The following is a 25,888-nucleotide window of genomic DNA, read 5'->3' on the forward strand; positions in this document are numbered from 1 at the left end:
GAATTATACCACTTGGTTTTGTTTTTATCCAGCTAATGATACAAGCAAACTAGTTAGAAGCATCTTAGACTTTTAGTACTTTGGCTTGTGAAGTAACCAAAAAGAATTATACCACACAGCATCATGCTATAAATCACTACACTATTTGCTTATAAACTCTTTTGTTGATTGGACAATCAGCTCTTGCTACTTTCATTCATACGTTATCACTACACTCTATTATCAAAATTTGATTTGGCTGATAATTTCTTTTTCAGAGTGTTGGCTTTTCACCAGGTCCACTAGTTATTATTGTATGCATATATTTTTTCTGTTAAAATTTACATGTGAGAGAGACATCCCGTTTGGATGAATATAGAAACATTAGTCTGACCTTGCCTGCACTTTCTTTTTCTCTCTTTTTGTTTTTAACTAAGTAAATTCTATAAGAACAGACAAACATGGTATCATTTGGCACTGCATGTGCCTAAACGATACATAGCAGGTTCCCTACAAAGAAGTGTTCTCAGTTTTCATGAAAGTAATCAAACCTGATAAGCTGTATCTTATTTGGTGAAGAGATTTCAATCTCTCCAACTATCTCTGGAAGTAGTACCAAATCCCCCTGTTAAGAAAATACAGAAATATCACTAGTTACATGACTAGAAATAGAAAGTTCTTAGAACATTAATGGTTTATTGAATTGTGGCTGTTATGCTGTAACAAGTGAACTTGTTGGAGTTAGGTTAGTGTTGTACTTTACCCACATTTCAGCAACATGCATAGTATTGAAGTTGGGGCAGGCCTATGGCATAATGCTTAACCAAGTTTCCTTTGTTCAATTATTTATTTGTGCTGTCCTAAGGATGCCTCTGTGCACTGCACAAGTCAAGTGTGGACAACTTATTTGATGTTACAAAGAAAGAATCCCTTTTGTATACTGGGAAGCAAGCAAACCTTATCAATTATAACAAAGAAACTAATTTGTGCGCTATTGCTTATCATAGTGTGGAGAGTAGGTTGATAATGGCATGGTGAGGTCTACACAGTGCTTCCAATGGAACAGCTTTTGGTTCCCTCTTCCATGTTGATCTCTTCTTTGCCAACCTTTCCCACTCAAAGGACTGAATCAAGCAACCTAATGTTAGACCTATCACTTGCCTGGCCAGACCAGCCCCTGTACAAGCCATCCTTCTAGCACCAAATGGAAACAGTTTATAACCTTCACCTTTTCCACCTTCAAATCTTTCTTCCGTAAATTTTGTTGTCTCCATCCAATGCTTGAAGTTTCTTTTCATGATCCATGTATTGACCAGTCACATCATGCCGCACAGCACATAAAACCCACAAACAGTGCAATCTGTGCATGATTTGTGTAGTAATAGAAGCAAGTGCAGGTGCAAAGAGTCAAAATGTCTCATTAATTATGTTTTGTAGGTAACTTAGTTTTGGTACATCAGTTTAGTTCAATAGGTGCTCTAGTCCAACAACAGCTTCAATATCAGCAAAATCCTTTTGCATTGCTTCTGGATGGCTTAGGAGAAGTAACAATGCCCAATCTGGGGTACCTGCTGAAGTTTGAGTTCCTGCACGAGTTATCCAAAATTACTAGCTAGTAAGCTTCAGTAACAAAAGAGTAAATGCCCAACTTCTGTAGTTAATGTTTAATGAATGCTCACCTTGTAGTCACAATCAATTGTTGCCAAAGTGAGCAGCACTCGAGCGAATCAATTTAAGTCAAGATAATAAGTTTGAGATACATACTTACCATTAGAACACCTTTGATAGTTTGATTAGTATAGAATGGTTCTGTCTGTTTGAGTGATATCATACATCAACCAAAGTCATGTTCTTCTTTTGTTTGCTTACATCAGACAGATTAGCTGATGAAGATGAGTCGTTACATGCTTTCCAGTGCTCTTCATTGAGGTTCTGCAAGAACCTGCCCATCTTCTTCATCAATCTCAGCATCCTTTTCTCCAGTCTATCCCTTGGTAATCCACCCACTGTGGTACTGGAAAGTGATCATTTAGATTTGTGCTCCCAAAAAGTGCCTCGATTTCTTTTATGATATCCTGAAACAATTCTCCTTCTTGATCCATGACATCTTTCCCATAATAATGTTTTCCTGCAATCATCCACACTTTGTTGAAAGTAAGCTCCAAGAACTTTGATGTCAGCACCACCTTAGGTGATTCTTGTGTCCTGAAATAATAGTTTGAGCAACAACTGAACTTCTTTTGTTCTAATACCAGAGAACATTGCAGTAAGCTAGTCAAGTAGAGCTCTATAGTTGTGAGGTGCCTGAGATTGTGCCAGAGGCATAGGCGGAGCCACATTAGGGCCAAGGGGGGCACTGGCCCCCCTGGAATTTCTGAATTTTTTAGGGGTATATTAGTAATTTTACTAAATTAAGATGGAAGTATCACTTTTTTTTTTGTCCTAGACTTTGATAAACTAATACTTATTATTTTACACTACTAATATATGGTTAGTGGACTAAACAACCCATTTTCTGGCCTAGAGGTAATCATAGATTATTTTATTTTTTGTTTATTTTTGTCTCTAATCATCTATAAGGAGAAAACAAAAGTTTTTATCCTTTTAGAGGAATAAGGTTCTTGACTGCTTATCATTATAATTGCATCCTTAATTATATTTTTTTTAATCAGGAGAAAAGTACAACATATGTCATAATTATAATCAAACAAAAGTATAATTATGAAAACAAAGTCTCTTTTTTTAAGAAAAAAAATAAAGTCTATACTTGTGCACCAGAGCGTGTGATAGGAGATTAACTATATATTCCTTAGATTTACATTTTAATATACAAAATAAAATTGATGTTAAATTTATATTTTTACGTTGTTAATTATAAAATTGAATTGTCAAAGTAAAATTGATTATCAATCTTATTAATTACATGAAAATCTACTTCACAATAGAATAGGAGATAAATTATTACATGATTATTTGATGAATTACATTGAAAAATATATATTTGTAAGTATTGACAAAAAAGTTATTATGATTAATTAGATTTCAATTAATCAAAAATAAATGATAACCATTGTAATTTACTTATAATATCTTATTAACTTCTTATTAGAAATTCTCTTATCAATTTATGTTTATTTCATGTGTGTTATTTTTATAAATTACATATTTTAATTAGACCTCCCTCAAAGTAATTCCTGCCTCCGTTACTGGCCAGAGGTCATCGTAGGAGGAGAAACCCATTGTTGTAGAGTTGTAATTGGGATGCTTTCTAGCAAGTGAGCTAGGGGGGTTCGCAAATATTAGATAGTTTCTAGAAAAGCACTCCTCAACTGTGGACAGTGAGGAGATTACTAGGACTTTAGGAGTTCCATATTGGAGAAATAAGATGCCACCTTACCTCCTAGAAAGCTCGTGTAGAGTTTGGTGAACTGATTGCTTTAGCAAGTGGAGGTGACCTATTATAGGATGTGCTGGTGGACTGGGAGGGAGTTTATTGGGGTTTGCAAGTTTTCAGAATGTAAACCTTGCTGCAACCACAAAGAGGACTAGGACTAAGACTGCCAAGTTCAATAAGTGAGCTACCTCTATTCACTTATTTTCCTCCTGTTTTACAGGAGAAATGGAAAGCAGAAACTTGAAAAGAATCACAAAGCAAGTATAGAGTCTCAGAGAAACAGAAAACCAAATCTGAAAAATTACACTTCAATAACATCAAAGCATGGCGATGGCAAGCATAGCAAACTTGCACCCACTAGCTGATAACACATTCAATTCACCTTACCTTGGGATCACAACACTGGGCACGTCTTTGTTCTAGCCCCTGCTACTGCACTGCAAAAGAGTGATATGCAAACAAAAAAGAGATTTTCCAAATTCTGAAATTCCTTCTTTCTCAAGGAAGACAAAGTGTCTGCAAGCAGTTAAGAAAAACTTCCACTTTGTAAAACTCAAATTTAGATGAGGAATTAATTTATAGAACATCTTATCAATTAGTCGATAGAAAACAGTTATTATTAGCGATAGGAGATGGAATTTATGATGCTACCTGAGTAGAGAAATGACTGGTGGGAATATAAATACCACCTAAAGCCCGGATAACTGATTTTGGTTCCTTTAGGCTTTTGCACTCAAAATCTCAGAATCATCCCATAGAATCAGAATTTAATCAGATGAAATTTTTTATTGCAATGGAAAAGAGCACTGGCTGCTTGCCACCAGGAACCAGGAACTTAAAAAAGAACTTGGACGAAGAGAACTTCTTAACTGCACCCGGCCAAAGTGACTAAAAATGGGAACATTTATTGAAACTTTTTTTTTCTTCTCTTTTTTATTTTTATTTATGGGCTCCCTGTGTATGTTTTAGCTTGTTTCTTCAAAAAGACAAAGGTAACATTGTTTTCACAGGAGTTTCGGTGTCTGAAGACTTTGCTTCAGATGGCATGAGATGTAATATAAATTAATCCTGCTTTTCTTACGTAATAGCAGCATGTGTACATCTGATTGCGTTTACTTTATCGTCAAGAATCACATTTTAAAATTTATAAAGTTAAAGACAAAAACTAAGACTTGCTACTCTAATCCAGTCTAAGCCATGGTTTTTTATCGGCCATTGTCCATAGTGGAGTTTTTTTACTATGATACAAACCTATATATTGGTAACAAATACTCTTCTTAAGCAAGTATGCCATTTTCCTTGGATGCTGTAGAAGTTTCTTCATTACACTTTACAAGGCCGAGAGGAGATTGGTTATAGCTTGGCGAGGTTTACACAGAACCTCCAAGGGCTCAGCTTTGGGCATGGAAAGTCCTGTTCCTTCTGTCATGTTGATCTCCTCGTTGCCAATCCTGCCCCATTCAAAGGCCTGAATCAAAGCACCGAGTGCTAGTCCTATCACTTGCCTTGCAAGAAGAGCTCCAGGACAAGCCCGCCGTCCAGCACCAAATGGAATTAGCTTATACCCTTCACTCTCTTCACTTTCAAATCTCTCTGGCATGAATGCAGTTGGCTCCGCCCACAGCCTAGGGTCTCTGTGAATGGTCCATAGATTGACTAGCAACATTGTGCCTCGTGGCACATCAAAACCATAGACAGTACAGTCATTAGAAGATTCATGTGGCAATAGAAAGGGAAGTGCTGGATACAGTCGAAATGTCTCATTGATTACATTTTGGAGGTAATTCAGCTTTGATAGGTCTGCTTCATCCAGTAGACGATCTAATCCAACGTGGGTGTCTATCTCAGCCACGGCCTTTTTTGCTGTTTGTGGATGGTTGAGGAGGAGTGACATCGCCCATTCCATGGTAGTTGCTGAAGTTTCTGTTCCAGCAACCAGCATAGTCTGCACCCATGTTCATATTACAAAAGTTTAGGAATTCCTAGAAAATACTGAAAAACTGAAGGTTGAATAATTGGAAATTGTAAACTTAGCTTTGAGGAACTAAAAGGTGAGGGCTAACAGTTTTGAGGTCCAATCAATTTTATTCAAATTTTCACATTTAGGAATTGATATGAACTGTGCTGAGTTAGAACCATGAGGTAGAACCAGCTAGAACTCATCCTTAAAAATTAGTTTGCAAGGAGAGGGTACTTAGGACTTTTTAACCTCTCACCAGGTTGTTCCTATTAAGGTTGTTTCTTAGCAAGGTGGGATCGTAGCAAGAATTAGTCTGTTTTATATGAAAATGTTAAAAGATAATTTTGAGGCTGAAAGCCAAAACTTTCATTCTTACAAGTGTATGCGGACACTCAAGCTTCCTGATCATATATGCAGGTATATGATTACTTGACAGAACAAAAAGGGCAAAATGTTTAAACCCAGGAACGAGCAGTGAAGGTGTGTATATAAGTATATTTACCAGCATAAAAGCTTTGATATCCACGTCACTATAGAGTTCTGGTTGTTTCTTCTGCAGTGATATCAGGACATCAATCAATGACATCTTCCTGTCACCAGATGAACCCAAGGACGATTCACTTCTCATTTTCCTGTGCTCATCAACCAGGTACTGCAAAAAGGTATCCATTTTCTTCATCAATCTTTTCATTCTCCTCTCCACGCCTTGAAAATCCACCCATTGTAGCACTGGCAAAAGATCATTCAAATTCATGGTACCATGGATTTCTGCAAATTCTCTCATAATATCCCGAAACTGACTTGCTTCTTTATCTACTACATCCTTTCCATAATACCGTTTTCCTGCCACCATCCTCATCATGACATTAAAAGCAAGATCCACAAACCTGGATGACAGCTTCACTTTCACCTCTTTTTCATTCGAGTCCTGGAATAATTGCTTGAGCAATAACAGGACCTCCTCTTGCCTAATACTGCTAAACATGGCTAGACGCGCTGTAGAGAAAAGCTCTAAGGATGCGAGGCGTCTAAGGTTGCGCCACTGTTCGCCATAGGAGGACAATCCTATTGTCTTGTAGTTGTAATTAAGGTGTTTTCCAGCAAGCAAGCGTGGCCGATTTGCGAAGATGACATCATTTGTTGTAAAGCACTCCTCAACTGCGGCTGGTGAAGAAACAACTAGGACTTTACGACTACCGAATCGGAGAAGCAACGCATGCCCATATTTTGCAGAAAGCTCATGAAGAGTTCGATGAAATGGTACCTTAAGCAAATGGAGATGTCCTAAAATTGGAAGAGAAGGGGGGCTGGGAGGGTAATTTTTATTGTTTACAAGTTTTTGTAAAATAAATTTTGAGACAAAAATTAGGGTTAAGAGGAGTGGCAAGCTCAACCAGGAAGCTGCTTCCATTTTTTTTTTCTCTAATTTGCATGCTGCTTCTGGTTCTTAGTCCTCTATTTAGTGCTGTAGCTATAGGGTTCCCACACGCGTCCATGTCACAGGAGAGACTTTTCCAAGACTTGGCTGAAATTTTCGTCTCTATATAATGATGCTTTTCTGATAAGATCAAATAATACAACTTTATGACTTTTTGATGATAGGATTATAATATTAATATACCCAAATCCGCCGATTTCTATCAACACGAATGACTTGTTTTTCTCTGGTTGAGAAAATAAGCGGATGATAAAAGTGAGATATAAAGATAAATTAATTTAATGAATTTACAATACTCTCCATGATGATATCTCTTAGAATATGTTTGGGAAGGGAGGAAAGTAAGAGGAAAAAGAAAATATGAGGGAAAAAATTAATTTATTTTTTATTTTTTTATTTGAATTGAGTAGAAAATAAAAGAGGAGAAAAAATAAAAATATTTTATCTTTTTCTCTTTTCTCTCTAAAATAGGGAGAAAGTAGGAGAAAAATATTTAAAAATATAAAAATATCCCTATTTAAGAGTAAAGTTATAATCTTACTATTCATAATATAATTTTTTTCTCTAATATTTTTCTCTTCCAGTCCAAACAAAGGGAAGAAAAATAATTTTTATTTTCATTTCTTACTTTTTCATTTTTATTTTCCTTTCCTCTTTTATTTTCCTTCTCCCCTTCCCAGACATAGTGTTCCTTCAAACTTGGAAATGATTTATTTATATTTACAGAAATAACTAAAAAACCATTTATTTATGATAACTCCTTTAATGGCATCCTCAGCATAGATTTTTTCTTTTTTAAGATAAACAAGTAAAGTCCAAATATAGAAAAGATACATATACAATTGAATACAGTTAACTAGCCTATCTAAAGATAGATCCAAATTAAATCAAACCGTGATTTATAATGAATATTCTACCCCATATGCCATGATCCAACTCGGAAAGAAATGCAGCAGCTCTAAAGCCCTAATCGTTATTTAGCTCAGACTGAAATTGAGTTTTTTGGTGTGCATTTCAAAAATGAGAAATATCAGCTAGGTCCACACATAGCTGTTGAGCTCCTCAAGTTTTCTGACAAAAATCTGACTCACAAACAATTGTAACAGTTTCTGGGTATAGTCAATTATATCCGTCGATTCTTGCCACATGTCTCAGTTCACACCAGTCAACTTTCAAAGATGCTGAAAAAGAATGTCCCACCATGGGGACCAGAACAAACAACAGCTATCAAAGCACTTAAAGCAGAGGCACAAAACCCTCCACCTCTCCATATCCCTGGTAATGGAGACAGAATCCTGCAGACAGATGCCAGTGACACTCACTGGGGTGCCATTCTGATTGAATCACACGATGTCTCAAAGACATTTGTGGTTATGTTAGTGGACAATTCAAGTCTGCTGAACAACACTACCACTCAGTCTATAAAGAAATCCTTGCAGTAAAAAATGAGATTAAAAAATTCGAGCTCCATCTTATTGGCCACCATTTCACTATCATGACGGATAGCTCTTCATTCCCAAGGATATTAGACTTCAAGAACAAAGGGCTTCCTGAACCACAACTTTTACGCCTGAAAGACTGGTTTTCTAAGTATAAATTCAAGGTCAGCATATTAAAGGAAAAAATAATCTCATCCCTGATGTCCTCTCAAAACCAAGACCAATCCACCTTATTAGCTCCATTTCTACTCTACCACTCATTTTCATGGCTCATCAAACACACCTAGCTACCTTATTCCTCCCCCAGATAGCTTTCCACTTGGAAGTTCACCCTCCATGACTCCTGCAGAAGTTCAAACTTATGCCAGGAGCCATCTATTTCATTTTCAGAATGCAAGGAATGTCCTCAGAAACATCATCCCCCCTATTTCTTATTTCTTGCCAGATTATCCCTTTCTCACCTGCATTAGCCTTCATCCTGAAATGGACATAATCCTTGAAGAGCTCTAGTTTCTCTAGTGTTTAACCACCCTGTACTCTGTAGCCATTGAATTTTTCACCTTGGGTCTTTATTACTGTCTCCAAAATCGCACATCAAGGACACTACTCTCAACATTCCTAGAATGGTTTCAGCCTCTATCCACTTGGGTTTACACACTCAGAAGGCTCATAGACTCTCATGGTATTGAAGACAGGCCTCCAGCCCAATAAAATACAATTCGGTCCATTTTCATTTTCCACCATCCTTTTTCCAGAAGACCTGACGGCCTATTGTGGTCACAGAACCATAATTATGAGTAGAGGACTTTTGAAGGAATCATTATTGATAAGGACCACATGGGACCCCTGAGACAACAACTGGCACACCATTTGTGTGAAATCAATAATTATAGACCAGCCTCGAATACTTCAGTCACATGCACCTCTCTAGGCAATAGCCCCACTGACTGGTCCGATTCTGTCTTTCAAGACTCATAGGACCCAATGGATATTGAAGCCCGTGAAGTTGTAGCAAGTGTTGTCCTCTCCTCATCTGAAGAAAGAGAGCCCTAGTACTATGGCTTTTATGGTAATGTTGACTCTGATAGCTCAGACTACAGGAACTATAACCTGTCCAGATCTCCATAAAACTATGTGCCCGTGAACTTTATCATTGTTGGCTTGTCCCTACTTTAAGTGTGTCGGTGTGCATTATTTAAAGTGTGTTGCTTTATTCAAAGTTTGTAATAAGCTTTCTTTTTGAAAGCTTATCTGTATAATTATTCTTGTTTGTTTTGTTCTTAAGGTCTCTCCTCTATATAAGAGAGCCTCTTCCAGTTGTAACTCAAGAACCATCTTAGATAAATAAAATCCTGTGTGTTTCTCTCCATGGCTTTCTAAATTTCTCTCTTCTCTTCTCTTCTAAAACTCCAACAATGTATGCTATTTCTTATAACTTAGTTGCACGTATGCTCTGCACTCGCCTCATATGAGAATCTTGTGTACCAGAAATGCATCTATTTTTGATCCAGTAAGCTACGGTCCTCATACTGTATGCTGTATATGAGTACAAAAGGGCTCCAGCCAGAAAGTACCAAAGGTGGGAAGAGGCATTAGGTATGAGTACAAGTATACAATATATAGTATGAGGCTCCCAAACCCAGATTGGTATCAGAGCCTGGTTTACGTTAAATAGCATATACTTCGCGGAATAGTAAGAAGAGAACCTCCATACAGCATGAGTTGCCAAACACCTACTCCTTCTACAGAAACTATTCTACAAACACCTACTCCTTCAGATATAGTTAATCTTTCTTTTTTTCTATCTTTCTCCTCACCTCTTCGCAGAACCCTTTCTTCCAGAATAGATAATCTTGTTGAAATATCTACTTTTCTAGAGGATGCTCAAATAGGAGAATCTCTCCTACCTCTTCTCAGCCCTTATAATATTTATAAAAGATCTAACACCCTCACTAGAGGTATTAACTCTATCCTGAACTCCAGAAGGTCTCTGCCCAAAGAATATGTCCAAGCATCTTGCATGGATCAGTGCAATTTATATGCCACATCCTCAGAACAATATGTAACTTTGGAGATCCCTCCTCCACTTGTACCTATATGGAGAAATGAAGGATTCTCTCACCTCCAATTTGGAGCAGTAAGGTTAATTCTAACCTTACATGGAAGACGAGGACTTCCCATCACAGCCCGAGTATCTTTACTTGACATCTGCTTCTTACAATATGAGCTTACTGTCATTGGCCCTTGCCTTACAAAAATAAAGGATCTCTCACTACGATTGCCATGCATAGCTTTCTTTCCATCCAAATATCAAAGGAAACTCTCTAGCCATTGTCATTTTCTAGAGTTTCACAGCAGTGAAACTACACCTCGTGCCGAGGGAAAGTAGAATACCATTAGAGCATCTCAAAACTATCGGAAAAAAGAGTTGGCAAACTGTAATAACTTAAATTTTAAAATATAAATTTTATATTTTTTATATGTAGTATTTAAATATTATTTTAATATTTTAATATATTTTATAAAATTATTATGAAATTTTAAATTTAATTTATTGTTAAATTTAGATTATAATTTTATATTTGGATATTTTCAAATTTAGTATAATTACTATTATTATTATTAATAATATTATTATTATGTTTAATTAATTTATTAAGTATGAATTTATTTTAAATATTAATATTATTTTAATTAGAGTTTAATAAAAATATTTTAATAAGATATTATAAATTTAAAAGTTAAAAGTATTATATATATATGAAGTTGAATGAATTGACATTTTGGGTGCTGCAACCTTGAAGAAACACACACACCCCCGTCTCCCGTTTCTCTCTCATCTTCTCCCCCAACTTTCCTTTCTTTTTTTTTTTTTTTTTTTTTTTTTGGTGGACTTGGACCGCCGCTCTTAGTTCACCTCCGACGACAACATCCAAGGGCTCCCCAGTGGTAGGGCATGGAGATAGGCGGCAAAGAGAGAGAGAGAGAGAGAGAGAACTGTTAGTAGTATGCCCTAGAGCATATCATTTAGTATGTATCTTGTACATATTTTTAATAATAAAAGGCATTTCCATTTTTCCGTTTACATAATATATTTATGTGTAATAGAAAATGTCCATTGATATTTTGTTAGAAATATTATTCTTAAGTTGTTAAGAATATGAGTGACAATATTTCTAGCACAAAGTATCATAAATAGGTTCACAATCGAGGATACTTCATAATAAGGACATGACTTATCCAGAAAGATTGTATTCATGTTTGTTCCCAAGTTATTTATATGAGATATAAATAAGATGGAATGGTGAGTCTCATGCCATATAACAAATATGATAGGCACTTATAAATGATAAGTAGGCCGAACCAGTGACACTTATGACAAGCACATGGAGTTTACTCTTGTCAATGTTTTGTCATAAATCATATCAGTGCATATAATCTTTAGACCTGAGATAGCACAGTTATCTTGTATATAGGTAGTTTGAGTTTGATACTGCTTTCATACTTGTACTGTGTATGGGTATATGGGCATGTGTTGGCTCCTGCTAGTTATATATGGAGGTAGGTGTTGATCAAGAAGGAATCTGTTCCTCTAAGTAAATAGAGTTAAAATCCTATGTTCATTTAATTGTTCTTGATGTTTCAAGTTCCTGGCCAGACAGATAGATTTATTGAGAAAAGAGTTTCGATGAGAAAATCTTTTAATCAAGAACTGGAATTAAAAGAGAACATAATATTCATAGCAAATGGAGTTTAACATAAACCATGACTCAACTTGAGTTGGGATTTTGTAATGAGAGATTCTAGTGCATGGTAACATATGATTATAGGTTCATTTAAGGTAAATCTTATTACTAATTGGGTGGCCATGGCATGCTATGCTAGGTGTTAACCATGGTCTATGAGGTTCATAAAATGATTTAGAGAAATCATTTATGGTAAGAAAGAGTTCGATGATATTAAGAGTTGATATCATGTCTCATTGCCAATTAGTGATGAGCCTAGTAAGTCACACACATACACAAGTTATCACCTATTTAAATATGATTTAATTAATTAATTAAAGAGTTTAATTGATTAATTAAATAGATTTGGTTTGCAATTAAATTGCAAAGTCCCTAGCATGACTTGAAACCAAATCTAGATTATTGGATGTGTAGTATAAATTAAATTTATATTTAAAGTGTTTAAATATGAATTTAATTGATGAGAAATTAATTAATAGAGATTAATTAGTTAATTTATATTTGATATAAATTAATTAGAAGAAGAAAATAATTATTTTGGGTTAAGAACTCAAAATTAAGACACAGGGGCATTTTGGTCATTTTGCAGTGTGACACGTGGCACCATGAGATGGTGACACATGGCTTAACACATAAGCTTGCCAAATATTTTTTAATCATGTAAGATGATTAAAATCAAGATTAAATATAGGTTTGACACTTGGCACAATGTGATTGGGTCACTTAAACCTAGAGCTAATCAAAAGGTGACATGTGGCTAGGGTTTAATGTGTTAACCTAGCTATTTAAGTGGGGTTATGAAAAGAAAACATAACCAGCAGCCTCTCCTCTCATATGTCACGCCACTTTGAGCCTCTCCAGCAATTTCTCTTCATCTCTCATCAATTCAAAGAGATTAGCCATCAATCTCTTGAATTAAGAACACTAGAAATTGTTTCTAGTGTCCTGTTTACATCTCTAATCTCTTAAAAGGCAGAACTTGAATTTCTAATTAATAGAAAAGGCTTTAGAAGCTGTTCAAGGGCTGCCATAGGTGTTCTTGGTGTGGACAAGCTAGAGGGACAACATCCGTGTCCTCAAGACGAATCTCAAAGGCGCATACGCTGCAAAGACATCAAGAGGTTAGTGTAATCGTTCTTGATTTAATCTAGGGTTCTAAAATTAATCTGATTAATTTTAAAATCTTAAATGGCAAATACAGATCCAAAAACATATTAAAAGAGTTTTAATATGTTGTTTATCATTGAAATCAAATAGATAAAAATAAATCTTGCATGGTGCTTGTGACCCTAGGTGAAAATTTTTGAATTCAATGGTATAATCTTGTGTTTTTCACGCTTCCGTTCCTTCAAGAACTTCTTTGGCCAAAATTCAATGTTCCAGCCAATGCCAGTGGCACCACTGGTCCCAATTGACTCCCCTCCACTTAAGGAAGCTTTTCAACCAATCTCGCCGTTGGCAGCTATTAGATTCATCCAAAATGAGGAAAGAGAAAATGTGTCTTTTTTGAGCTTTCTGAATAGATTTTAAGTGATTTGACCGTCAGATCGATGATCCAAGACCACCGATGGACTCAGCGCATCGAGACCTTCAAGATGGAACCAACGCCGCTTCGATCGGATACCATTTGAAAAAGGCGATTATCAAACAGTCCAAATCACTTGATGAGATTTTTTTTTATGCTAAAAAATTAAATATAATTATATGATAATTATTAACGATTTTTGGGCTTCGTTTAAGTGCAATCAGATCGACGATAGCTCACCAACACTCGAGACCGAGTTTCTGGTCGGTCTAGGTGTCTGACGGGCTATCCCTAAAAGGGGTAATATTTATAGTCGTTCTTAGTATTTTCAAATGTCTTGGATGTGTTTTAGGTAGGAGAATTTGCAAAGGTAGTTCCAAGCTCAAATTGTGTAATTTTTACTTTGGCTAAACTACCTGATAAACTTGTAAAATATTTCTGACTTAGTAGAATTGAGTAAAATAATTTTAATCAATATAAGAACGATGTAGAGGCTCTCCAGAAATATTTTTATAATTTTTAAAGTGCTTAAAATAAAAATTTGGACTATAGAAGAGTTAGGGACTCGAGCTGAAGTTTGAAGGATTAGACCTAAATTAGGATTCTTGTAGGCTCCAGATGGGCGTTATAATTATTGTTGTGGACCTGAGACCCTGTGTGTTGTTGTTATTGCATTTTCTCACAGGGGGATTAGGTTCAGTTATAGGAAAGACTTTACTGAAATTTCTGCAAGACTTTATAAAATTATTCTTTTTTTTATTAAATTAATTAGTTAATTCTGTCAATAAATTTGATAAAAGCCAATATGTTTATTTAGGTAATCGTTGCCGGTTATCCTTTCTTCTCCTTCCTACTGGACGAGTTGTAATCGGGTCAATTAGTTTGTGAATTGAATATTAATTATTTTTATAATATTAGTTATATATATATATAGCATGTTTATGTATTTTATAAATATTTAATTATGTACATATATAGTTAATATATTAGGGGCATTTTAGTTGTTGCATATATAATTATTATTATTTATTTGTGATTGCCTCCCTGAGATTAATTTGGAGTTCTGTGTGTGTGTTGGTGTCACACCTTACCCCTCTGTAAGGCATAACATGATCCCGTAGAATACCTAATGAACTACCGAACTTCACCTACCGATAACTCATTAAGTACCCTACAAGGGATTTTAAAATAATTTTCTTATTTTTGATAAGTGGTGAGCATTTCTAATAAGTATTTAAAACATGTAATTAAGTGGAAGGCTAGTTGAAAATTTTGGACCATTTTATTTTTCTGCAAATTTTATAAAAATTTTGACAGAATTCTGTCTGTATTTTGAGAAATCAGTTCTTCAAATACCTGTAAAAAGCACTTCTAAAAAATTTTCTCAACTACTACTTCAATTTCACAATCAAACTCAATCAATTTCACAATCATTTTAATAAATTTCTCAAGTTCAAAATTCAATAATCCTCAGCATACTAGCAACACATTTCATTTAAATTAAATAAAATAGTTGTACTCATATTTCATTAGAGACAAAATAACTTATATACATTCTTACAAAATTTACATTAAGAGAGTTTCAAACTACAATATATATTACAACTTTATACAAATTTTATACAAACTGCTCAAGACTCATTTTTACATGTCCATACATTTATGTGCAATATATATACATCAAAAGAAATATTTACAGTTAGGGTATAAATTATACCCGAAGACTTCAAGCTGAATGATCCTCAATCTTTAGCATTTCATCTGCTTCCTCTAGTCTCAGATTCTGCGACAAAGAATAGAAGCTATCGCTGAGTACTAGGACTCAGTGGTGCACAACATACTAAAATAATCTTTATGCAAAATATAAATCACATTTATTCAAAAATTTGACTAAACATGAACATTAAACACAAAACATGAATTATGAGGTTTTAATGCAAACCAAGTTCATTTCGAAGTATCAAAACACATTTCATAAAACCCACAGTTAGATCATACCATTCGAAACAAATAGAATCTCAATAGCCAGAGGCTAAAGAGAAATCACATCACAAGGCTAGCTAGCTCAAATATATGGATATCCATTCACATCCTTTTCTACTGGCAAACCTCAACACTTCTCCAGAGAAGGAATCAAAATTTGAAACTAATTACCCCCACTAGTCGTGCTAGCGAGGTATTCAAATATATGGTCATGACACTGTGGTTTCAAAATTTATCTTAACAATTTGCTAAACATTGTCATTTCAAATATACCCAATAACTTTCACAATTTAAATCAAACATCATAAGAATTCCATAATTCAATATTTCACATTATTCAAAACAGTATGCAGAAGATGATTATAAAAAGTATACGTTGTGCACAAACCTCAAGTGAGTCGCCTCTTGGCCTTAACTCGGTTCCTCGGGTTTTTTCCCGGTATTCTTTTCAACTGAAACACACAATTTTATAATGTTTCAGCACTAGAACTTAACATAAATCCAAAATAAATTTAGCTTCACATTTACCTAGTTCTAACGTGTTAAATTTGACGTTCTCGAAATTTTTGTGTTTCGGGTTACTATTCACTATACTATTCAAGTCAAATAGTTGACTTTTTAAGGCTTAATAGGTATGGAAACTCCAACTTCACCCACATACCACATTTTGGTCACTAAACTTGTTGGTTTTGGTCATTTTCTCAAAACTTAGGTCTTTTAGGCAAAATTGCCAATTTTCAGTTTTGGTGTCTCTAATTGTATTGTTTCATTGGTCAATTTACTGTTGAAATTTGGCAAAACTTTCTTCATAGAAAATGTTCCTTATTGTCTTAAGTTTATTCTCCTTTTTGAATCACCCCAATTGGAGTTTTGTAGCTCAAGTTATAGCCAAAATACACCATCGCTCACGCAATCGCTCATGCTGCAGATTTTGGTTCTGGCAGATTTTTGATCCAACTTCGTTCAATAATTTGATCAAGTTAAGTCCATAATTTGGTCTAATTTCCTTCATAAAAAATGTTCTACTATGTCTTAGGTTTCCATCGGTTCAAGATTCACCTAAATCGGAGTTTTCTAGAGAGAGTTATAGCCATTGAAACTTTACTGTTTAAATGGCAATCCTGCAGTTTTGCAGGTTCAGTAACTCAACTTTGCTCAATAATTTGATTAGGTTCATGGCATAATTTGGGTTAGTGTTCTTCATGAAAGTTTTAGATCTATATCTTATCTAATTACTAGTAAAATTTCAGGTCATTTTGACCTTCCTAGCTCGAGTTATGACCAAATGAACAAATACTGTTCATTTGGTCATTTTGTGCAGTGGCAGACTGCTCTTAACCAACTTTGATCAATTGGTTCACTAGGTTTTGGTCAGTTTTTGGGCATTTTTCCTTAATGAAAATTGTGTCATTTTATGTTTATTTTCATCCCCAATTGGTGGCATATCAATTAAACTTGTAAAATTTCTGTTTTGGTCCTTCAAAGTTGGCTTGGTCATGCTGCTGGCAGCATGACCATTTACCCTACGAATTTGACTTCCATTCTAACAATTCCCACACATCTCTTTTGGTCATTATTGACCATTTTTCTCTTCACAATAGGTCAAAGTCATCATTTATGCATTTCTCCAAAATTTGCCTCAAAACCCTAGGCCTCCAAACCCTAATCTCACTACTTAATTACCATTAACAATTTCAAAGTTCCAATATATAATCATTCAACTAATTAAGACTTTTAAACTCATTCTAATGCATCAAACCATACAATTTATGTTCCTTTTTCAAGCTGGCCGAAATTCCAGTTTGGTCTACCACATATTTTCATTTCATTTTATTAGTTTCTAAGCTCATTTCAATAACTAATTATGCACTTAATTAACTAATTGATAGTTAAGAGACTAACCTTTGCTTAGATCCTCAAATCTCAATCTTTTGTGCTCCTTTCTTCTTTCAATCTTCTTCTTAAGTTGCAATAGTAAGCTCTGGTAAGGTTTTTAGGGGAGTTGTTAAGGTTGAGTGGAGGAATTAAAGCTTAAGTGTAAGCTTAAATGGAGGAATTCTCATGGAGGGTTTTGGGAGAAAATGGGGCGGCAATTTGGGAGAAAAAGAAGTGATTTTTGTTTTTTTTTTTTCTCTTTTCTTTTCTTTATTTATTTTAGTTATGGAAGACCACAAAAACCTAATTAATTAATTTATTAATTATACCTTTTATGGCATCATGCATGATGTCATGCATGATGTCATCACCCTTTTTACTTTTTCATTTTTCTCTTCTTTTTTTTTCTATTTTTCTATTAGTTCTTTAATTTAATTCTCGATTCCAAAATTTTCTTTTCTCTGATTTTATTTGACAGTTAGGTCAGGAGTCAGCTCTCGGGGTCAATTGACCAAATTGCCCCTCGAGTTCATCGGTTTGCAAATAATTCCATATTTCTTCCGGCTCACGACCTAATTATTTGACCGGCTTAACAGCTTCTTTTTCGTGATTTTCTCTTTTCCATTTGTGTTCATAAGGGTCCTAAGGACCGCAGCGTCACTTTTTACATTCAATTTTGAGTTTAAAATGACTTCGCAGTCCTTCCCGAGAAGGTCACCCATTGCTGTGACTCTCAGCTCGTTTAACTTCTTCTGTTCTGTTTTTCTTGTTTATACTTAACTAATTGAACATTATTAATTATTTGTGTTTATGGTTTATCTAGTTGTCTTAAGTGTGGTTCTAATCCCCTTAATTGTCCGGACCAACACTGGTCACCGGAACAGTGAAATATACCAGGCTATACAAATAGGGGTATTACAGTTGGCACGAGTATGGTGTGGATATGGATATGGATAGGACGAGTAATCATGGTTAGAGCTTGACTCACTGGAACCCAATCCTTATGTATGGATAAGTCGGGTGAGTATGGCTTTGAGTTAATCTCACGGACCCTCACACTTGGATTATTAAGCGAAAGTCCGGCTTAAGTTAACCTCGCTGATAGGTATTGGATTAAGAGAGTTATATAAGGGATCAACTTTCATATATGTATTGATGTGATACACTGAATATGTAAGTAACTCCAAATTAACTTTTCGTATGAATATTGGATGAATTATTGTTATATGTGATGGATGTGTATTTCATGGTAGGTTTGCATTAGTTTTAGATAGTTATAGAAATTGCACTTTTAATCAATATCTAAACTCTCTAAGTAGAACGTTCATTCCTGTTTAAATATTTTTCTCAGGTTACAGGAGGAGCAAGCTTATTTCTTTGAGTCTAACCTACATTTTCCTCCGCAGGTTGTTCTTTTTAATTTAATAGTTTATTATGTCTATTTGTTTATTTATTTGTTTAATTACTAAAACTCCAATGTGGCATTGGTTTTGAATATATTGCATTATTTAATCAAAATTTTATGATATGAGATGATTTGTGCATGCTGTGAGTCAAGGCTGAGGTAGACTTCCCTAGTAGGGAATTTTTTATAGATATTGGGTTGAGTTGGCCTAAGTAAATTTATAGTGTTTTATTTTATTATAGTATGTATGTTAGGCCTTGATTTTAGTCCTGGTTATGAGTTTGGGAATAGTGAGGCTTACTATGGGCCTCGGGGGTTTTATGTTGGTCTAGGTCCTAATGCCGGTCCAGCCCGTGGAATTGGATCGTGACAAAGTTGGTATCAGAGCTTAGGTTTTAGATTCATGGGAAAGTATGTACCTAGAATTGTCACAAGCGAAGTATATGATCCTGTTTCATCTTCTTTTGTAATTCTTTGTTTCTAGATTCTGCGTTTTTCCTTGCGTAGGGTAAAGGTGTTTCAGTTTAGTGTCTCATTTTTCATGGAGTATATAGTGATGTGAACTTGAGCTAGCAAATGTATTGAGGTCTGCTAGGGGGATACGTACTTCAAGAAATGCCGTGTTTCTATTAAAATAGGGCTATTTGGTCTTCCTATCTAGTGCAAGGACGAGTACATAAAGGTGAATTATGGTAGTGTAGCTGCTCTAGATAGGGGTGAGGCTACTATTGCTAGCAATCATTAGTGGATAGCCCAGTCAGAGTAAGTTTGTGGTATCAATAGGTTCAAGAGAGATAAGAGATTGGGAAACCTAGTTTATTGGGACGTAATGTAGTAACTATACAATGTTCTCGATGTTTGTTCTATAAGATGCAAATTACAATATTGACATGTGATTATTGTGTAGAGCTGCGTGCATCCCCATAGTGTTTCATGATGAGAGTGTTTGCAGATAACCTCTGGTTTGGTATAGATATGCTAGAACAGAGTTCTATATTTGTAGAGGAGTTGGGAACTCCAAGTTAGGGGTTTAAAACCCTTGAGCTATAATATCAAAGGTCACAGTTGGGCGGTGACTAGAGTCAGTGATTCGGTTATCCTAGCTTGAGCTAGAGTTATATCAGGAGTTGCTATAAGATTAAAGGTTTCAATATAGTCACAAAATAAAGGTAGTGTCTGTAGAGTAAGACCATCTGATCTCCAATATGAGGTCTTGGACAATTTTGGCATTACAATGGACATTTTGCCTAAAGTTTAGTGAAAATAGTAGCTTCTTTATGTGGCAACAAGGCACAGAGTGTGACTTTGCTCCCCTAAAAGGAGACCGAATGCTATGAATGATGTTTATAGCATGTGAAATAACACTTTAAGGGGTTTGCAGTATGATAAAAGAGCAGATAACCTGACATGATTGTAGCAAGATGGCAGATGCAGTACCTCTTTTACAGTTAATTATAATATAGGGTATGGTCTTATCCTTTCAGGAGAGACAGAAGGTTACTATTGGTGATGGTGACCTATGGAATAGTGTCCCAGATGGGACTGTAGAGTGTGGTAGAGAGTTGTTGGTTTAGGTATCTTAGAGAGGGTACAAGGTTCATTGTAGGAACCATAAGTGATCAGATCATAATAGATGTAAAACCTTTGAATTAAATGACGGGTTTGGGTACCTAGTACCTTAAGTTTTAGGTAATTGAGTGAGTATGGGAAAATAGAATCCCTACAGATCCCCTCCTTGAGTAGTAGGGGATAGTATGTAGTTTAAAGGATAGGAACAGAGTTCACATAGTGAATGCATGGCTACAAGTCCCTGAGTTCCTTTCCAACTTCTTATTGCTCAAGACAAGAGTATATTCTAAATAGAATAATGTTAAGGGCAGTAAGTTAGTAAAGACAAATTACAAAATCCTAGTAAATAGAGAAAGTGTAGAAATAAAAATTTAGACAGTTGGTTGCAGATGCAGCATAACTCAAATGTCAGCAGAAGTACTAGCTAAAGTGGTCAAAGGACCAATTCTGAGTAACATAGAGGTGTAGATAACTTGGTAAATACAGTGAAAAGGTACAAGTTTCTGACATGACAGTCCGGCTTGAGTTAATATCGCTGGTAGGTATTGGATTAAGAGAGCTGTATAAGGGATCAGCTCCCATATATGTATTGATGTAACACACTGGGTGTATGAGTAGCTCCAAATTAACTTCACGTGTAAATATTAGATGGATTATTGTTATATGTGATAGATGTGCATTTTATGATAGGTTTGCACTAATTTTTTATAGTTATAGAAATTATACTTATAATCAATATCTATATTCTCTGAGTCGAACGCTCATTCCTGTTCAAATATTTTTTCCCAGGTTGCAGGAGGAGTGAGTTTATTTCTTTGAGTCTAACCTGCATTTTCCTCTGCAGGTTGTTCTTTTTAGTTTAATAGTTTATTGTGTCTGTTTATTTATTTATTTGTTTAATTACTAGAATTCCATTGTGGCATTGGTTATGAATATATTGTATTATTTAATGAAAAATTTATGATATGAGATGATTTGTACATGTTATAGGTTAGTGTTGAGCTAGACTTCCCTAGTAGGGAACTTCTGATAGATATTGGGTTAAGTTGACCTAAGTAAATTTATAGTGTTTTATTTTATTCTTGTATGCATGTTGAGCCTTGATTTTGATCCTGGTTATAGGTTTAGGAATAATGAGGCTTACTACGGGCTCGGAGATTTTATGTTGGTCCAAGTCCTAATGCCGATTCGGGCCTTGAAATCTAGTCTTGACAAAAACTCTTTGGCGATCTTCTCTCGACTTTCGGGCCAACACTATACCCAGCGAGGTACTAACCTCACCCAAGGAGAATAACCTCTCGCCATGAAAGACAAATGTCACGCCAATACCTGATCTGCCAAGAACCATTAGAACACCTAAACAGCGCCTATGACCAAATAAAAGAGGACTACAACCATAGTCTAATTTCATCGCTATTGCATCTAAACATCAGTCTTGGCCAAGCTGCTCAGAAGCCCTCTTAATTCAGAACAAACTTGCATGCAATAAAAGTCAACCCAAAACAATATATACAACCTTACTCGGAGGAGAAGGTAATCTACTTGCCATCCCCCGCCTAGAGAGGTAGGGGATGGTTGACGAAACCCTAGCAAATATGAGACCTTGTCTCAAAAGAACGAAAACCACACGAGAAAACCTCTAGAGAAATATGCTCTTTTCATCCTCGGTAAAGATTTCAAGTTCTGATTCTTGCAATGAAAACATTATTTCAGTCATTGATTGCCTTCTTTCTTCTTCCCTAGATTTAATATTCCGGCACAAATTAATTAAATCCGGCAACAAATGATCCCTCTTCCTATGCGCTTCCATAATCTTTTTCTCTGCTTTATTGAAAGTCAACCACCTCAAGATATGAAAATAATCACCTAAAACTACTTTGATTTCTGGACTAAACATCTGCCTAAGATCATTGAACGTGTCTGCAACGCTTTCTGAATCCAAATCATCATCAAAATACATGTGTCCTACAATCATCATCATGACATTATAATTCAATACGTAAAACAACTTCATTTCCACTTTCCATGCCTCTTCCATGGAGCTCTTTACCAATTGTTTGATCAGGAAGCCGCACGGATGCTTGCAGAAATTTGGAGACGTTTAGATGAGAAGATTTCAGTGGCTGTGAGACGGCCAAGACTCTGCCAATGGCGTCAAGGGTGGTAAGTTGTACTCTAGGGCCTTCATGGAGTCAAATGGGGATAATTAACAAAGATTATGTCATTCACAAGATTCATCTCAACCAAACCACACCCACCCCCACCACGGCCCCCACAACTCCTCTCCTCTCCCCTCCCCCCCCCCCCCCTTATTTTCCCCCCTCCCTCCCAAATAATAGTAAAAAAAAAAAATCCTTCTCTCTATCAGACTTGCTACTTTATGAAGGCAAAGTTTGAGGAATTTTGCTTCAACATGCAGCAGAGTAGAGTCGGCTAAATATATCATGCTTACAAACTGCTTTAATTTCTTTATTTAAAGTGTGACTATAGCTTCAGTTCAAATAAAAAAGATACTAGAGTTTTAAAGTGAAAGCCAAGGGAAGCTCATTTTTCCTTCTCAATTTCCTACAGAGGCATTCGGATAGATATGCATAACATAACATTACAAGAAAGAACAGGGATAAAAATGTGCAGGACCATGTTCACCTTGCAAAAGTAGCGAAATCCTGTACTAAATCGGGCAGCGGGTTGAGTTGAACTGAATACACGTGATAGACATTAACAAACTCTTTGTTGCACTTACCAATAACACTTGTGCAAGAGAAATGCTCCAACATAACAATACTAACTGCCACACTCTTGCACTCGCAGTGAATCACATAGTTTAACGCTCTCACTTTACCTCACACTGAATCTCTTGGAGCCTAAGGCCAAATTGCAGACCTACCAGAGGTCGACGTTGGTCATGGAAGAAGCTTTCCCCTTGTCAGCAAACAATTAGATATTTCGATTGACAGATGTGAATAAACAGAATCGCTAGGGAGATAGAAATATGAGGAGATTCTAGAGAGGAAGGAAGTGGGTAATTTTCACACAGCAAGTAGGGTTGAAATTCTGAAAAATTACAAGGTTTCATATTCTCACTCAGCAAGTATCATCTTTAATTATTGCAGAAATAGTGGATTCTTCACATCAAACAGTGCTATTACAATCTCAAAATGAACAGGGAGGGAACTTCAAGTCCAAAGGGTCTAAAGTTGGGAGAGAAGTTCAACCGACTCTTGGCGTGGACTGCACAAAGCAACCAAGGGCTTAGCCTTAGAAAGCGAGATTCTATAATTGTAGCTCATGTCCACTTTCTCTAACCCATCCTTTTCCCATTCAAAGCACTGAATAAGCACACCCAATGCCAATGAAACCATGCGCATGCCCATGCCAGCACCGGGACATGCTCTCCTCCCTGCACCAAAAGGAATATACTTGAAGCCATGTTGTTCCCCTAAATGTCCCTCAAATCTTTCAGGCTTGAACTCATTGGGATCCTCCCAAACTTTGGGGTCCCTATGCATCGCCCAAACATTCACCAACAGTATTGTGTCCCTTGGGATCTCAAATTCTCCGACTGTGCAACTTTCAGATGACAAATGAGGTAACATAAGGGGTCCTGCAGGATATAATCTAAGTGTCTCATTTATGACACACCGGAGGTAGGGAAGCTTGACAAGATCCAAATCATTCAGCAATTGCCCATGTCCAACATGGTGATCAATCTCTGCTTTCACTCTCTGTAATGCGTCTGGATTATCCAAGAGGAGTGACATTACCCATTCCAAAGTGACTGCTGATGTTTCTGCTCCGGCGATGAACATCATCTGAATCATATAAATTGGTTTAGAACGTTAAACCTATAAGACCTTGTCTACCACTCCTACTACTTTAACAAAAGCTCAGGTATGAATTCAAAAATTCAAACAAAAATGAATATTGGTTTTCGGAGAATAAATAGTGGTTCACCTTAATTCTAAAGAGCTTCGAGACCAAAATTCTAATATTTATAAAATATGCAAATTCATGCATAATTATGACATAATTCTTCATTGGTTTAAGTCAATGGAGTTCTTCAAGTCTGAAATTAGCAAGATCAGAGTAAAGTTCAAATAGGACAACAAACAATCGCTTGCCTCAGCTTCTGTATTTTTCAACCATTACCAGGATCCAAAACTACAGGGATGCCTAAGTGACTCAACTATTAGTGATCTAAGTTAGCTAGAATAGAAGACGCTAAAATAGACGGTGCTGAGAGTATTTACTACTTACCACCATAATACTTTTGATAACTTCGTCTGTGTAAAATTCAGGTTCTAATTCTTGCAGGGACAGTAGAGTTTCAACCAGAGACCTTTTCTCTTCCTCATCTGATGTTTTGGAATTGATTCTCTTTAGTTTAACTTCGTCTAACAAATTTTGCAAAAATTTATCTCTCATGTTATTCATCTTTATCATGCTCTTCTCTATCCCTTTGAAACCAATCATCCTCAAGACTGGGATAAAATCACAGATATTCAAGGAGAGGCTTGGAAAGAACGTCTCCTTGAATTCTTGAAATAATTGCTTCTCCAACTCTGAATCCTCAGTCTCCACTTCCACACAACGTTTTCCGACGGTCATTCTCATCATCACATTGCAGGTTAGAAGAGAAAATAGAAACTTCAAATCCACCTTTCGCTTGCCACTAGCTGAGACCCTAAACAGTCGGCAGAGTAGCATACCAACTTCATCCTCACGGATGGCAGAAGTTTTCTGGAGGCTCTTCGAACAGAAGACTTCAACAACAGTGAGTCGCCGTAGGATCCGCCAAAAATCACCGTAAGGTGCCCAAACAAAGGCAGAATAGTTGTAGGTGAAATGATCCCCAGCCATGGACTGGGGTCGGTTTGCAAATATTATATCATTCTTGGTTAAGCATTCTTCAACTGCGGATGGTGAAGAAACTACAATAACAGATCGGGAACCAAATTTTAGGGATAGAATTGGACCGTATTGTGACAGGAGAGTCTGTAGCGCCAAAGGAAGTGGCTTCCGGATGAGGTGGAGGTGCCCAAGAACTGGAAGAGCAAGTGGACCGGGAGGTAAATTTTGCTTCCGATGGAACAAGATTTTTTTAAGCAAGAAAACGACGAGCAAGAGAGCAAGGTAATAGTCCATGCTTTCCATTGAAAAGCAGAAAAACGATAAACCCAGAGAGGAAACGAAAGGTTCATCCAAATCAACAACCAATCCAATCTAACTCTCCATATTTTATCCTAATGGTTACAGAAACTATGAAAGACTAAGTTCCTTTTATCCGCGCAACTGAGGAAATAATTTTTATTAATATATTATTTAATTGAATAAAGATATAATTATATAATTTTTTTTATATATATTTAATTTATTTAAAATATTTTAATAAATAGTAAAAAGTTAAATAAATATAAAATAAATTAATATAAAATATTAATAAAATATATTATATAAATTGTTGGTGAATTGAAAATTTATCAGGTAGATATATGCATATTATTCTTTTTAAAGGAAATTTTTTCTTAATTGCTCTGGTTTTATTCTTAGATTGAGTTTGAAGTATTTAAATTGT

The 25,888-nt window shown here is 35.7% G+C and overlaps 2 protein-coding genes and 1 pseudogene across 2 annotated transcripts; all 3 read right to left on the reverse strand.

Annotated features, from left to right (window-relative positions):
* Positions 1-606: 606 nt before the first annotated feature.
* Positions 607-2,570, reverse strand: LOC110663723 (cytochrome P450 81Q32-like; annotated as a pseudogene).
* Positions 2,571-4,426: 1,856 nt separating this feature from the next.
* LOC110663669 (cytochrome P450 81Q32) lies at positions 4,427-6,846 on the reverse strand. The gene is made up of 2 exons (XM_021823057.2): positions 5,836-6,846; positions 4,427-5,318 (listed from the first exon to the last, which is right to left on the reverse strand). The coding sequence occupies exons 1-2, from the start codon at positions 6,742-6,744 to the stop codon at positions 4,704-4,706; spliced, it is 1,524 nt and encodes a 507-aa protein (XP_021678749.1). The 5' UTR covers positions 6,745-6,846; the 3' UTR covers positions 4,427-4,703.
* A 16,519-nt stretch (positions 6,847-23,365) lies between these two features.
* On the reverse strand, positions 23,366-25,581 carry LOC110663668 (cytochrome P450 81C13). The gene is made up of 2 exons (XM_021823055.2): positions 24,571-25,581; positions 23,366-24,125 (listed from the first exon to the last, which is right to left on the reverse strand). The coding sequence occupies exons 1-2, from the start codon at positions 25,465-25,467 to the stop codon at positions 23,505-23,507; spliced, it is 1,518 nt and encodes a 505-aa protein (XP_021678747.2). The 5' UTR covers positions 25,468-25,581; the 3' UTR covers positions 23,366-23,504.
* Positions 25,582-25,888: the final 307 nt, after the last annotated feature.

This window comes from Hevea brasiliensis, chromosome 12 (genome assembly GCF_030052815.1).
Source record: "Hevea brasiliensis isolate MT/VB/25A 57/8 chromosome 12, ASM3005281v1, whole genome shotgun sequence".
NCBI lineage: Eukaryota > Viridiplantae > Streptophyta > Magnoliopsida > Malpighiales > Euphorbiaceae > Hevea > Hevea brasiliensis.